At 39.1% G+C, this 15,572-nt stretch overlaps 1 protein-coding gene across 1 annotated transcript in view; it reads left to right on the plus strand.

Annotated features, from left to right (window-relative positions):
• The window catches only part of LOC113050571 (cAMP-specific 3',5'-cyclic phosphodiesterase 4B-like), a 171,622-nt gene that overhangs the window by 23,585 nt on the left and 132,465 nt on the right, over positions 1-15,572 (plus strand). Inside the window, exon 2 of the mRNA XM_026213660.1 lies at positions 561-656. Coding sequence (XP_026069445.1) covers positions 615-656 — 42 coding nt within the window. The 5' untranslated portion in view covers positions 561-614. The remainder of the gene's footprint in view (positions 1-560; positions 657-15,572) is intronic.

Here is a 15,572-nt window from a genome sequence, read left to right on the forward strand (position 1 = left end):
AGTAAAATTGATTGATTGGAAATTATTAATATGTGGGATGTAATAAACCATGATATTGTAAAGCATTTTTATCTATAATTCTGTATTTTAAAGAAACACTATAACATACTTCTAACATAAGACAGTCAAATTTAGTGCAATATCTTTCCACTAGTAAATTAAAAGAGATTATGATTACAATAACATTAGTCCAAAAAAATCTACAATGCACTTTATTTTTCTTATTATTTTCATTTTAGGGATGTAAAAATGCTCCGTTCCGGGATCTCATCTTTAGATCATTTTTGCAAGTCAGTTTAGACAGGCTGGAAAAAATATTAAGTTGATAAAAAGGTGACTTGTGAGGGGTTTAAGAGATGCTTGTCACTGTCAGACTGCAGACAAACTGTGCTGCTCTCTTTATCACTTTACTTAAGAATAGTGAAAGACTTCCCATCTTAAAATTACCCTGTGGCATCTCTCTCACAAGCAAGCAAGGTCATATGTCTTTTCTCTCCTCTGTTCTTTGTGTCTTTGCTGCAAGAGTTGATTGTGTGGGTTTGTGTTGATGTTTTGTGCAGGAGTGTCAGCAGAGCAGGCCTGTGCAAGACGGGGAGAGGAAAACTTCACAGAAGATGAGGAAAAGCCAGAGCGTTCTGACTGTGTCACCTAATGAGGTGAGCATAGTGGCACAGGATCATGTATTTCAAAAAACTACTAGTGGATTTGACTAATGTGTGTCAGTTTTTGATTCTGATTAGTCAAGCATTGACAATGATTGACACTGTATTAATATTGAGTTGTAACCATTTGTAAAACCTTTTTACTGCTGTTTTTTTATTTTTATTTAGGCGACTTATTTTAGAATGTTTCCCCATATGTTTCCTGGCTACGTGTCATGTTTGTCACGTGATATACCGCAGCTACGAAAACACTGTATGACAAATGGATCGCTTTTATTTAGTTTTTTACTTTTTTATTCAAAATATTCATACACTTGCTTACAATGTCATCAACTATCTGATATTCAGATTAACAAATATGTTTAAGTGAGTGGGTTGTTTAGTTTAAAAACGGTCATAAAAGAGCTTGATTGTGATCTATACCGTGAGATGCGCACCGCCATGTTTGTTCGATCTGTAGTTCAGAGAGTCCTGTCAGTCGGATTTACAAGACGTGAATTCATCAATTTCTCCTGAAATACATGCAAGTAGTGGCTGGTCCATAGACATCCATGTGCATTTTATAAATGAAATGTATCGTTTTACTAGGACTTATGTGTATTTAAATATCTGAAACCTAAAATATACATTATATGGTTAAAAGCACAGTTATATGACAAGTGCAGAGTCTGGCTTGAAATCTCAGCGCCAGAATAAAAGCACGAAAGCAGTTTGAATTTGGCAGTTATGTGATGTCACCAAACCCCATATGTTAGAATGTATTCCCAGGGGAACAGAAATAAAAATACCAAATGTGTGACCGCACCACTCAAAGAGTTAAAATGAAATTGAAAAGAACTATGTTGTAGCAGAAATGAGTCAAATCAGACAAATCAAAGAGTCTATCAGAGCTGTGTGCACTGAAACATGAGCTGAATTCCTCAGGAAGTCATAAATCAGTTCTAGTGCCACAGGAACCAGGCAAGATAACCAACCAACCAACTTGTTCACACAACAGCTTTCAACATTAACACCAATAGAACAATTATTAACAATTTTAATTTGAAGAAGAGATTGTCAAATTTATTGTTCGTGATTGAAATGCAACGCTGGACATCACATGTAAACCCAGGAGATCAAGTTAAATACTTGCATTGACTTCCCCCCCCCCCAGCCAGTGAAACCAGACTGAAATTCCTAAGGGGGAAGGGCTTGAACCTTTGTCTTCACAGAAAAGTCCTTTGCCAGAGAATGGCAAAGAAACTGCTTTTTATACATTATATATGGACCAGAATGAACTCAAAAAAGACTTATGAATGAATCATTCCATTGCTTAACTCCATATTCATTTACGTGTAACCCACACATTTGACTATCATGTATAATCACTTATTGTGTATGTCTTTTGATAACTATAGGATACCTAGTCATGTCTAGTATTCAAATAATCGCATTTTCTTGCTTGATATTGTCCTGACAATCATTTATTTGTAAAATATATCATAATCATATTATAGGAATCATGTCCAAAATTAGACCCTGTGAGGCAAGAACCACATGCTTGGTAAGATAAACAATGATTTATGATACCCCAGACCCCAGGACCATATCTGATTGGTCAAGGCAACATTTGAGGGGTGGCCAACAAGGAAGTTTAAAAACTTTGGACACGATTAAATCTTGCTTTTAGTTCTAGTCTGCCTGCTGCTATTAGCCATGTCGGCTTTTAGTCTGCTTTTAGTCATGCCTTGCTTTTAGTCTGCCTGCTGCTATTAGCCATGTCGGCTTTTAGTCGGCTTTGAGTTCTAGTCTAGCTGCTGCTATCAGTCATGCGTGCTCTTAGCTTTTAGCTTGTAGCTTTGCTACCTAGCTTTAGCTATAAGCATCTAGCCATGCGGTTAGTCGTCATTGTTCTTTGAGCGCGGTTCCAGCGTGCCTGCCTACTGCTGCTACTATGAGAAGGAACACAACCTAGTCTCGTCAAACTTTATTTCTTTTCTTTTCCGTTTGAGAGTTTCGTGTTCTGAGTTAAGTTTTGTAACGTCGAGTCTCCAACGCCTGACCTCGGATGCCCGTTCAACTTCGACCAGCGCACACGACTCTGCACTGTCAGCCAACGCCCAACAACCACGGGCTTCCCAAGACGTCACTTCACTACTGAACTTCCAGCCAATCAGCGACACCGGGATACCCCTTTCAACGGGAGTCCCTTTCACAGGAAACTAAGGCAACGTATCCCCAGATATTTGTTGTACTGGTGTATCTAATATAATTTTAGTCACATTGAGGAACTCAATGCAAAGGCTAATTACGTGATTGATGGTTGTTCATGTCTATGCAATTTAACGTATTGCTGTAAACTTGGGATTACATATTTCCATTCTCTTAAACTCATCTTTCCCTAACTTTCGACCTTCCTGCAACTTGTGTGAATGTGTGTGTGCGTGCGTTTATGTGTTTGATTAGTTTACATGTCTTAGATTTATCTAATAAAGCCTTATTCATATTGAAAAGAGAAGTATCTTGTGTTTTGTGCTTACAAATTAATGTCTTAAACTGCCGATCTTGTTACTGTGCTAATTGATAGTGTTTTCACTATAGTTTGGATATTAGTATCCAGCGCAGATTTGATGTTAAACGGCTCGTTCACTGAATCGCAGGCGCGTCTCCGTGAACAGCCGTGAAACAGTGATTCTGTTCAAATTCCCTTTAAAATCTTAAATGATTCCCTTTGAGCTAAATTGACCTGTTTCCTTTACATTTATAATGGTGGAGAATATGCGTGCAGTTTAACCTAAATTGTGAGCATAAACCAAGTTATTTAATCTTTGATTTTGCTAAAGGAATGACGGATGAAAAGCTTCCGAGACCTGAGTATGTGTGTGTGTTTGCGTGACGTAAGCAGCGCGCGCCCTCCCGCTTGAATGAAAGGAGCTAGAGGAGACTTTAACTAGAGTCCGTCTCCCCTTTGTTAACAGCAGTAAGTGAACTTAAAAGTAAACATCTGAGATCGTACAATAAGGTAGAAATTGAGCGTGTTCCTCATTTGTGTAATGCCTTGTTTTATAGCTGATTTGATTTCACTGCGTGTTCCAGTGTCTCAAACGCTATCTCAGTCACTGTTTGCTGAACGGAGCTAAACTGTTAGTGTTTCAAAAGGGATATAAATCGGTGAATAAAGAATAGTTTTGAGCGGGTTCCTCAATCTATTTATCAAAGTCCCCGTATTCATATTTCACATGGTTTGATTGCCAGTGCGTGTTCCACTGCCGAATCAAATGTGATATTCGACTCTCCTAAGTTAACATTAAACATTAGAGAACAATGTTTGCCCATTTGTATCCGTTCACAAAGTGAATGCAATCTCGCGTAACTGCGTGTGTCCGAGAGTAATTTGAATGGGAGTGTTTTAAAAGCTTGATCAAGTACATTTTAACTGTGTACCAACAGCGAAGGAAAACTTTTATGTTTGTGTCCAGAAAAACTGGCACGGAGATTCAAATTGCTGAGATTGATATAACTGTGTTCCCTTAACTACAGCAGGAAGCTGCTATTTGAATTAAGATAAATTTAACTCTATACAAACTGAGAGTTTAAGTGCCACATCGCAAAACCAACTGAAAGGCGGTGTTGTTATTTGTACAGTGTTGAAATGAGCCGACATTTCATGTAACATGCTTATCTGTATTTGCAACAATGCAACGATTCATGTGCTAATCCACTAGAATGTGTTTTGGTTGCCATAGTGACGACCGTGACCCGGAAGCCTAACGTACTTCCGGAGCAACTCTGAACTGTGCACGCGCAGCGCACAAACTCCGCGGCGCTAAGCTAACGAAACCATTGCATTTACATTGAAGTCTATACTAAAGCCACTAGCCTCAAAGGTTAGCCGTTAGCATTACCATCCAGTGGTAGAATAATGTGTGTTTGGGCAACGCTGACGTGATTTAACCATTTTAAACATCTTAACTAACACTTGTTAGTCCCTTTCTTTTTATCGCTCTCTTTTCTCACTAGACCACTTATTTTCATTTTACTAGAAAGGGAAATACTGACTCACAATTATTAATTGTCAAATTGAAATTTAATTGAAACATTAAATTTATTTTAATCATTTAAAATTTCCCTCTCAGATCATTTCATATGATCTTTTATTTCTAGTATTCTCTTTTGGGTCTAATTATTTTAGGAATGAATAAGCCTTGAACTTTGGAAGTTAAAGTAAACTTATTCTTCCTAATTTATTTATTACCCATCTGAATATATGCTATTCAGACCTTTACTTATTTGAATGCATTTTACCCCTCTTCCTATTTTGGTTATACACTTAACCACTATTGTTTTACTTATTGATTTCCTCTTTTTAATTTCATTTTTGCATATTTTGCCCATTTATTAATTTTTTTAATTTTACTTTTTCTTACCATTTCTTTTGTGTATCCTAGCCTGGGAACGACAAACCTGAGTCCTAAAATGAGACATTGTTATCCCTCACTACGAGTCAAATAAATTAGAAAGACAACTCTCTTTCACTTAAAGTTTATTTTGTTTGATTAGTTGTGCAGCAACTAACACAACACTCTCCTTGTAGTTGAGATAACCGCTACTGAGACTTACCATCTCCGTCCTCTCTCTCCTTTACTTTCCTCTTCTCTTTTTACATTTGTAGGACATGTAAGAACCATCAATCAATTCTAAGTGAAGTAAATACACAATCGTGCCAAAGACAACGAATCATCCTTATGAATTTGATTGTAATCATCCTCTCATTTGTTCTTCCTAACCTCCCTACATTTGGAAACGCAATCCAAGTTTTAGCATCTCATCCAACGTTGGGATCAATTTAATAGAGATACGTGTTGAGCAACTGTCGCCTCGCTGACTCCCTGGTGAGCGGTCCAACTGAAAGGTGTACGGTGTCAATCCTGTCAGACTAAGAAAAGAGATATCAGAATTATTATTGTATTCTTTTGTCCAAAGCAAGAAATATAATAATATTGTTTACGTTTTTGATAACATCTAATTGGAAAAAATAATTTTCCTCATTTGAAAAACAGAAATTTTGCTTGTCATTTGAATTTGTTTTTCACCTCTGTCTCTCTTTTCCTCTTCCTCATTAGAGTGACAAAGTCTTCGCATCTCTAGTCTACTTAGACACCCTGAGACCAACACAGTCATCACCACATTTCACTAGTGGTTCACAATCACTGATACAACACTTAGTTGTCCCACCACACATAGGCTTTTACTCCACACAGATCTGTGTCAGTCTCTCTTCTCCCCAGCGTGCCAACATGCCGCAGACTGCAGACCCCATTTCCCATGGGGAAGATGTGAACATTTGGCTGAGAGGCATAACAGACAGCCTCACTCCAAAGACATTTGAACTGTTATTATTTTTAATAATAATCCTAATCCTGAGAAGATTCCTGACACAAGATTCAAGCCAGAACAACAACCACGAGGAGCTAGTCAAGATCACGAGCTCACTAAGCTATGCCTTCACAACCCAGCTGAAACTGAGCGACAAGTACATCACCCACCTTCAAGAGGAGCTGACACGTGCTCAACGTCGCATAGACAAGCTGGAAGTGAAAGTTCAAGATCAACTCAAAGCACCCAGCGAGAGGGAGCAGGATACAACAGAACAAGTTATGAGGCTCCTAGCAGCCCTGGCAGCAGCTCAGCTCGACCAGCAACATGCAACGGCTGCTCAGAAAGACCTGGTAAACAGACTCCAGTATGCCGAACAGCTACTAGAGAAAGCCAAGCTAGACATCAGAAACAAGAACTCTGAAATCAGTGCTTTGAAAGACCACCTTGAAAGGTACAGAACTGAAATGGACAATCTGACCCAACAACTAGATGATACCAACGATGAGCTCTACATGGTCAGAAAAGAACTCCAAAATGCTTACAAGCACAAACTAGAGCCAAGAAAAGAGAAACATCTCTTAGCCTCATCACTGCTGAGCAGAGCAGAGTCCCACGTCCAAGAACTGGCATATGACGAAAGGAGCGAAGGGCCACAACCCAAAACCTCACCTGCCTTCGCCACACAACCCTTTCCTGCCAACGAAAGAAAACCTCCCGTCCAAGGCCTTGAAGCTGCACACGGGATGACCATCAAAGACCTCAACAAGCTGTCTAAAAACATCAGCAGGTTCAACCCGAACTCCACAGAGAGCCCCGACATCCAAGCTTATCTGCGAGATATCGAATTTCACCTGGAAGTGAGACCTCATGTGACTGACAGAGACTGGTTATACCTCCTTAGAGCCACGTCCAGTTCCGAGGTACGAAACTTTCTAGATCGACAGCCCAGTCAAACCAAGTCAAACTACCAGCGACTTCGTGAGGTCCTGATTAAAGAGTTTACAGACCCAGAGTCTGAACATGGACTGTTAACTGCCTTGGAAACCAAACAAGGTCGTCAAGAGACTCCACAAGCTTACTACAACCGACTCCGACAATCCTACTTTGGTGCACACAACAACTCTGACCTTGAAGAGGATGTGAACTTCAAAACCCTCTTCCTAAAGAATCTGCACCCTGGAGTCAGTCACCATCTAGGTGTCATGGCCTGTCCGAACTCCATGACCATCCAACAGTTGCGTGACCTAACACAGAAGGCCTATAACAAGCAGAAGTTGGCCTCAAAGAAAGGTAACAAAACATCCACACTCTTGAACTCTGTCAACAAAGACTCAAGCCTTGCACTGGACGACACCCAGTGGCATCACAACACCAGAGTCTTCCATCAAGAGCACAGAGAACGTGACGCCCATATCCACGACCGCTTTCAGCCCAACTGCTGGAAAAATCCATGGGACCAGCCACGCTTCTCAAGAAACCAAAAGGATAACATCTGGAAACCTAACCAGATATCCAAAGGTAATCACCCGACTCATCCAAGAGCAACTCGTGTGGGTAAGCGACAACAAAACCCACCTCAGCACCACTCAGACATGCACAGTGCTGAGTATGCACAAGAACATGACCGCTTACCATTAGAAGACACGGAACAAGTCATGGAACAACTAAGAGAGTTCCTTCAAGACAATTTACATGCATATGACCACAAAGTTGAGTCATGCTCGCTGTGACCAGCGACAGAACGGAAGGCCGGTGATCACCTGGTGCACCGCATCAGAGATGACAAGCACCTGTTCAACAACAACCCACAATGAACAAGTCTTTAACGGCCAACTGTTGATGAAAAATCTGAGGTACTAAAGGACATCACCTCAGTCACTAACAAACTGTCAAATGAACTCCAACTCCAAGTTCCAAATTCCCTGTCTGTGCAACAGCAACCACCAGAGCACAGAAGGTCAGAAAGTCTGCTACAGCCAGAAGGCATCACAAGAAGAATGCAACATAGGAGACAAGTTTTGCAACTCAGCTTCACACAGCCATGCCAAACTGCCTCCGACTGTCTGCCAAAGAACTTCCTGCCTTGCTGGACTGACCCCTCATTAGACCATGGAAACGCCCTCATCCAAGCCAAGGATGCAGAGAGAGAGTCTTCAGTGACATGCTAGAAAAAGGGGGAGACAACACAGACTTGAACAGATCTGACCACACATTACCTACACCCAGAGGTAAACACATCTACTGATAACACAGTCAACAAACATATTCTTCCCACAGGTAGAATATCCAACTTTTAGTGTAACAAAGTTACACATACCCACCATGAAGAAAAGTGCAGCCATCCTCACAATAGGTAGAACACCTGACACTAAGTTAAGGTTCATGACACACTAGCTGCACCTGACATCCTAGCTCAATAGTCGTTGTAACCCATGCTAGGAAAACCCACAGCAGCCTTGTTTTGTTTTGTTCTTCTTCTACCTATCCTTCTCCTTCCCCTTTTCCCTGAGTAGGTGAAACGCCTAGACACCCTGCGAGGGTCGAAGGTCTGATATTAGGATTGACTCGCAACACCTAATATCCGCCAGCCACTCTAAACTGAATGGAAGCCAGAGAGCTCCATGCATGATAGGTCAATTCATTGAATTGAAATGAAATTACTAGAAAACTAATGGTAAACATGTAAAGTAAGACAACCTAGAAGAACCAAACAAAGTTAACCACAAATTTGATTGATGAATCAAAATAAAAACAATTTCCAAGACGATCTAAACTATCCTCAATGTGCTAAACTACATTGACTAATTGAACTTAACCACGTGTACCTAAATAACCTGATGCCTGCACCAGTACAGTAACTGTCATGGAGGTGTTGTCTTGCTGTTTGCTGTGTTTGTCTGCTTCTTCTGCCTTTGTTTCTCCAGCGATCGACGATGTCTTCACCTAAACACCTCGCCGATCGAAAGGGGGATATATGTAGCAGAAATGAGTCAAATCAGACAAATCAAAGAGTCTATCAGAGCTGTGTGCACTGAAACATGAGCTGAATTCCTCAGGAAGTCATAAATCAGTTCTAGTGCCACAGGAACCAGGCAAGATAACCAACCAACCAACTTGTTCACACAACAGCTTTCAACATTAACACCAATAGAACAATTATTAACAATTTTAATTTGAAGAAGAGATTGTCAAATTTATTGTTCGTGATCGAAATGCAACGCTGGACATCACATGTAAACCCAGGAGATCAAGTTAAATACTTGCATTGACTTCCCCCCCCCCCAGCCAGTGAAACCAGACTGAAATTCCTAAGGGGGAAGGGCTTGAACCTTTGTCTTCACAGAAAAGTCCTTTGCCAGAGAATGGCAAAGAAACTGCTTTTTATACATTATATATGGACCAGAATGAACTCAAAAAAGACTTATGAATGAATCATTCCATTGCTTAACTCCATATTCATTTACGTGTAACCCACACATTTGACTATCATGTATAATCACTTATTGTGTATGTCTTTTGATAACTATAGGATACCTAGTCATGTCTAGTATTCAAATAATCGCATTTTCTTGCTTGATATTGTCCTGACAATCATTTATTTGTAAAATATATCATAATCATATTATAGGAATCATGTCCAAAATTAGACCCTGTGAGGCAAGAACCACATGCTTGGTAAGATAAACAATGATTTATGATACCCCAGACCCCAGGACCATATCTGATTGGTCAAGGCAACATTTGAGGGGTGGCCAACAAGGAAGTTTAAAAACTTTGGACACGATTAAATCTTGCTTTTAGTTCTAGTCTGCCTGCTGCTATTAGCCATGTCGGCTTTTAGTCTGCTTTTAGTCATGCCTTGCTTTTAGTCTGCCTGCTGCTATTAGCCATGTCGGCTTTTAGTCGGCTTTGAGTTCTAGTCTAGCTGCTGCTATCAGTCATGCCTGCTCTTAGCTTTTAGCTTGTAGCTTTGCTACCTAGCTTTAGCTATAAGCATCTAGCCATGCGGTTAGTCGTCATTGTTCTTTGAGCGCGGTTCCAGCGTGCCTGCCTACTGCTGCTACTATGAGAAGGAACACAACCTAGTCTCGTCAAACTTTATTTCTTTTCTTTTCCGTTTGAGAGTTTCGTGTTCTGAGTTAAGTTTTGTAACGTCGAGTCTCCAACGCCTGACCTCGGATGCCCGTTCAACTTCGACCAGCGCACACGACTCTGCACTGTCAGCCAACGCCCAACAACCACGGGCTTCCCAAGACGTCACTTCACTACTGAACTTCCAGCCAATCAGCGACACCGGGATACCCCTTTCAACGGGAGTCCCTTTCACAGGAAACTAAGGCAACGTATCCCCAGATATTTGTTGTACTGGTGTATCTAATATAATTTTAGTCACATTGAGGAACTCAATGCAAAGGCTAATTACGTGATTGATGGTTGTTCATGTCTATGCAATTTAACGTATTGCTGTAAACTTGGGATTACATATTTCCATTCTCTTAAACTCATCTTTCCCTAACTTTCGACCTTCCTGCAACTTGTGTGAATGTGTGTGTGCGTGCGTTTATGTGTTTGATTAGTTTACATGTCTTAGATTTATCTAATAAAGCCTTATTCATATTGAAAAGAGAAGTATCTTGTGTTTTGTGCTTACAAATTAATGTCTTAAACTGCCGATCTTGTTACTGTGCTAATTGATAGTGTTTTCACTATAGTTTGGATATTAGTATCCAGCGCAGATTTGATGTTAAACGGCTCGTTCACTGAATCGCAGGCGCGTCTCCGTGAACAGCCGTGAAACAGTGATTCTGTTCAAATTCCCTTTAAAATCTTAAATGATTCCCTTTGAGCTAAATTGACCTGTTTCCTTTACAATGTTTTTAGTCTTCTAATTGTTGATGGGTTGGAGTTCCATTGCCTTGCAGCTTTGACTGAAAATACAAACTGACTAAATGTAAAATAACTGAGTCACCTCTTTCTCCACTCTTTGTGGAAAGATGTGCAGTTGTTCTAATATTCACATACAACCGAGGATTTTGTTGATTCGAGGAAGTTCATTTGCGACTTTTGACACACTGCTTTCATGTATATAAATAATAGTGTCACCCGGATACATTTGGATGTTACTGTTGGGACAAACATGACAAAAATGTAAAAAGCAATGGGCCCAGAATAGATCCTTGGGGAACACCTGTGGATATACTCAAGGGGGCTGATTTATAATTCTGTTTTCTGACACATTGTGTAATTGGCTGTACGCTGCCACAAGAACGCTGATATTTAGTCCACTATGACTTGTATCACTCTGCTTGTCTGTGTTTGCGTGTTCCAGAAAACTATCAGTCTATGCATTAGAGTTGGGGACTTTTCTTTCGACCCTTTATTAAGTTCTTATGCGTAGAGTTAAGAGTTCAGTCTCAAAAGACATACATTATGCACTTGACATTTAATTTTTCCTCGACTCACCTCCCCTTCTAGCCATGAAATTTCAACTAATGTGATCACATCATTATGCAGTGATTTTGTTATCCGGCTTTGAAGTCTGATGGCTCCTCTTCAGCTTAAGGAAATCTGCAACTCTTGAGTGCAAGAAGTGTCCAACATTTCATGCTTATTATAAACAATTGGTCAACTACTAAACCGATTCATTCAAAACACTGGAACATTCATTCAAGAACTAAGCATATGACTGTCATTATTAGTGAGTTATTGAATCATTCCGCCAGCTAATAAAAAATAGCAAATAAATAAAAAACACAGATTCATTCAGGAACTCCATCTCTTTAAATATGATGGTTATTGCCTAAAATGACTTTAATGGTTTTTAGGAGCATATGTGAAGACAAGGACATCAAGAAGTGGATCTATATCCCTGAGGTAGGGAAGAAATGAGAAGGAATGGGAAAAGTTAAAAGGGACATAGAGGAGATGGAGAGGTGCTGGGAAATTGTTCCTAGATAGGAGCTGATCCAGTGAGCTGATCCAGTAATCAAACCATACAAAGTGTTCCTTGACAATCAGACTGTAGGAAGTTGTGTCTCTGTAAAGATGAAAATTGACGATATACATACTGCATTTCCTTACTCATCCCCTCACTTCAGCACAGTATTTGACTGTGCAGATTTATCATTTTTGGCTCCCTCTTGGTTTGCATGCTGCCGGACTTCGTGTATGTGTCTTCTAGTGTTTTCAGGAGCTTTTGTCTTTGTGGTCTTTTGTGTAATGTTGGTTGACCTTGAAAAACACCACACTTATTACAGAGGATGTAACCAAATATTCAAGATTAATCAAATGTAAATGTTTAATTAATAACCATCATATTAAATCACATAGTAACCACTATTTACTATATTAGAATATTAGAACTATAAGGCCCTCATAACTAACCTTGAACTAACAAACATTTCCATCTAACAAAGCAGTACACAGTAGCTGGTGAATATTAATGCCTGGTGTAACTTGGAGACAGTGTTTGAGGATTATTTAAGCAAATATACTAAATATCTCATTTTGACACGAAGATGAAAGATTTTAGTAGGATGTTTGTTTTTGCAGGATACTTTTCAAGGAAATTGTGACCTACATCTTACTCTTACATGCACACATAGATGAATGTGTACTGTCCTCACACTTTAAAGACATTTTGCACTTCATTGGCACTTTTTCAGTTTAAATTCAAAATGAAAATGTGGGGAAACTGTTTTTTTTTATATATATTATTATTAAATTCCTACTACGGTACATACTACGTCTACTACTACTAACCCAGTCAGAATAAAAGTGTGCAAATAGTAATATGTAACAATGTCATATAAGGCATGAATTCACCAGAAACTCAAATTTTAAACCGTTCATGACTGATGACACTCCTTCACATCAAAACTATAAGCTGTTGGCCATAACATTAAACGTTTCTCAACTTTTTTTTTTACACTTTCCTTGCTTTCTCTGCTTCTTGATCTCTCTCACACAATTCCTGTGGGAGTCTGTCAGTCCCTTAGAGGATACATTGAAAAGGCTCTGCACACTCCATCCCAGTAGATATAACACATACTTTTTCCATCAGCACTTGGTAAGTATAAAGCTGATCCTTTATCAGCACTCTGATTAAACTCTACACTTGAACGTTCTTCAGTCTATTTTCTTTGATGAGATTGTTCTTTGTGCTGCAGTCTGGTCTGTGGCCTTGGACCCATTACATTGAGCTCACAGAGCTGTTTAAAAATTGATGGAGACTTTTGCCAATGGCTGACATGATGAAGACATGAAATGCAGTTGATTGATTGTGTAACCACAAGGTTCATTCAGATTGACTGTTAACATAAAATATAGAATAAACCGTAAACTGCAGAGCACTGTCAGACTCAATATTTTTGAATTTATTTTGCTGAGAATTCTGGTAGTGGAGTATTTGAGTGTGTAAACATATGCTTTGATCCATAGTGAGCTTCTTATATGGGCTGTATTTTAAGGCATCATGGATACAAATGCTGATTTAATATCTAAGTATTTTAATTATGCTGCCACCTAAAAAAAAAACGTTTTCCAAATTTAAAGGCAGAATGGCATGCATCCTTCACAGAAAATGCAGTTCTATTAAACACTGAGATAAGTTCTGTGGAAAAATAAATCAAAAATGGCAGGCAAGGCAAAAGAAATGTTTAGAAATATACACATCGTGTAATTGGAAAACTTCTAATCAGCTGAGCCGAGTCTCAACATGAGTGGCTGTTTTAAAATATTGTAAATGCATTGATAACAGCAAAAAAAAAGATAAAAAATTAAATGCATAATCTATTATATCATGAAATTATTAAACATTAAAGGGGTCATATGATGCAATTTAAATGTTTCCTTTCTCTTTGGAGTGTTACAAGCTCTTTGTGTATAATGAAGATCTATAAAGTTGCAAAGACTAAAGTCTCAAATTCAAAGAGACTGCCACACCCCACTAAAGAGGCTCATTTAGACATGCCCCCACGTCTACGTTACTTTGTGGAAATATTTGCATAATGCTGCCTTAATGTTCACGCAAAGAAAGAAGGCATCATTTCAGTAACAAAAGTGTTGAAGCTGCCATGTCAGGGAGATGCTGTGTGTATATAGACAAAAGCAAAAGCACTTTATTTGGCCTTCCGAAAGTAGATTCATTTAGGAATCAGCAACGCATTTTATGGACAACTGTTTAATGAACCTAGAAGAGGAGATAATTCTGACTTTGCTACGACAAATTGATTCACTTCTGAATCTGATACTGTAAGTATGTTTTGTTATTAATTTAAGTATGTGCTATTGACTGATCAAATGCAGAGTTTTATGAGCTTCATCACTGTGTCAGTCACCCAACTTCTGTACCCCTTTCGGCCACAATGCACTGGGTCAGTTAGCCAATCAGAGCAGACTATGCTTGTCAGAAGGAGGGACTTTGTAGAAAACACGTTTGAGAGAGGCAGGGCATAGAGGACCTACAATAATGTACAGTTTTTGAAAAATAATGTGATTTTTTAACATAAAAACATGTCAATATATTGTATTAAACCATATACACAAAATAATGATCTTTTAAAAAGCATCATATGACCCCTTTAAAGATTTTAAAGGACCTTATAGAAAAGTCCACTCAAACTAAAAGACTGAACTGAATCGAGATATGTTTATGTTTTGAAATAGTATAATATAAGCCTCGTTTTCTGAAATCACATGACATGGTCAGTTTGATACACACTGTGCAGCAATAATTTGAAACAAAAAAAATTTGGTAAATTCATGTTATCGTGATCATCAACAAAAACTGAACTGGCTTGAATAGCTTTACTGTACACAATGAAACTGTCACTGTAATTTGATGGTGGATGTGATGAATAAGCTGCCAGCGATCAAAATATTGATTTTAAAGTCCCTAAAAAATTTATAATTTTGAGAATATGGTTGAGATTGCAAATATGAGCCAGATGCTGAATGTACTGGGGAAGTGCGCTCTGATGATGACAGTGATAGTAAAATCATCTGCTCAAATTGAACCCTTCTAAGCTTCGAAAGGTTAGCAATTTTATTTTGCCATTGCAGCAGTTAGAGATCTATCCATGTTGGATATATAGGTCCAGGTTGCCAAAGACCTTAATATGTAATAATGATTGGCGAAACATCCATGCATTTAAGGGTTAAAGGTCAGCTGATCATCAAGGATCAACCCAAGATTACTGGCCAAACTCAATGAGATTTTCTTTGAAAAGCCCAGCTGGATGGTAACCTGGTGCTGTACTAATGGGGTGGCTAGGAAGATGATAAGTTCTGTCTTTGCCAGGTTGAGCTGCAGGTGATGATCTGTCATCGATGCTGAGATGTCTCTTAGGCAGTCTGAGATCTAAGCAGGTACCATCATCTGGTTGAAATGAGGAGTAGAGCTGTGTGTCATCAGCACTGCAATGATTGGAAAAACCATGAACCTGAATGATGGTTCCAAGTTATGTAGTGTACATAGAGAAGATGAGGGGCCCAACAAGTGATCCCTGAGGAACCCCAGTGACCAGATGATGTAATTTGGAAACTTCTCCC

The sequence above is a fragment of the Carassius auratus genome, chromosome 31 (assembly GCF_003368295.1).
Source record: "Carassius auratus strain Wakin chromosome 31, ASM336829v1, whole genome shotgun sequence".
Classification (NCBI taxonomy): Eukaryota; Metazoa; Chordata; class Actinopteri; order Cypriniformes; family Cyprinidae; genus Carassius; species Carassius auratus.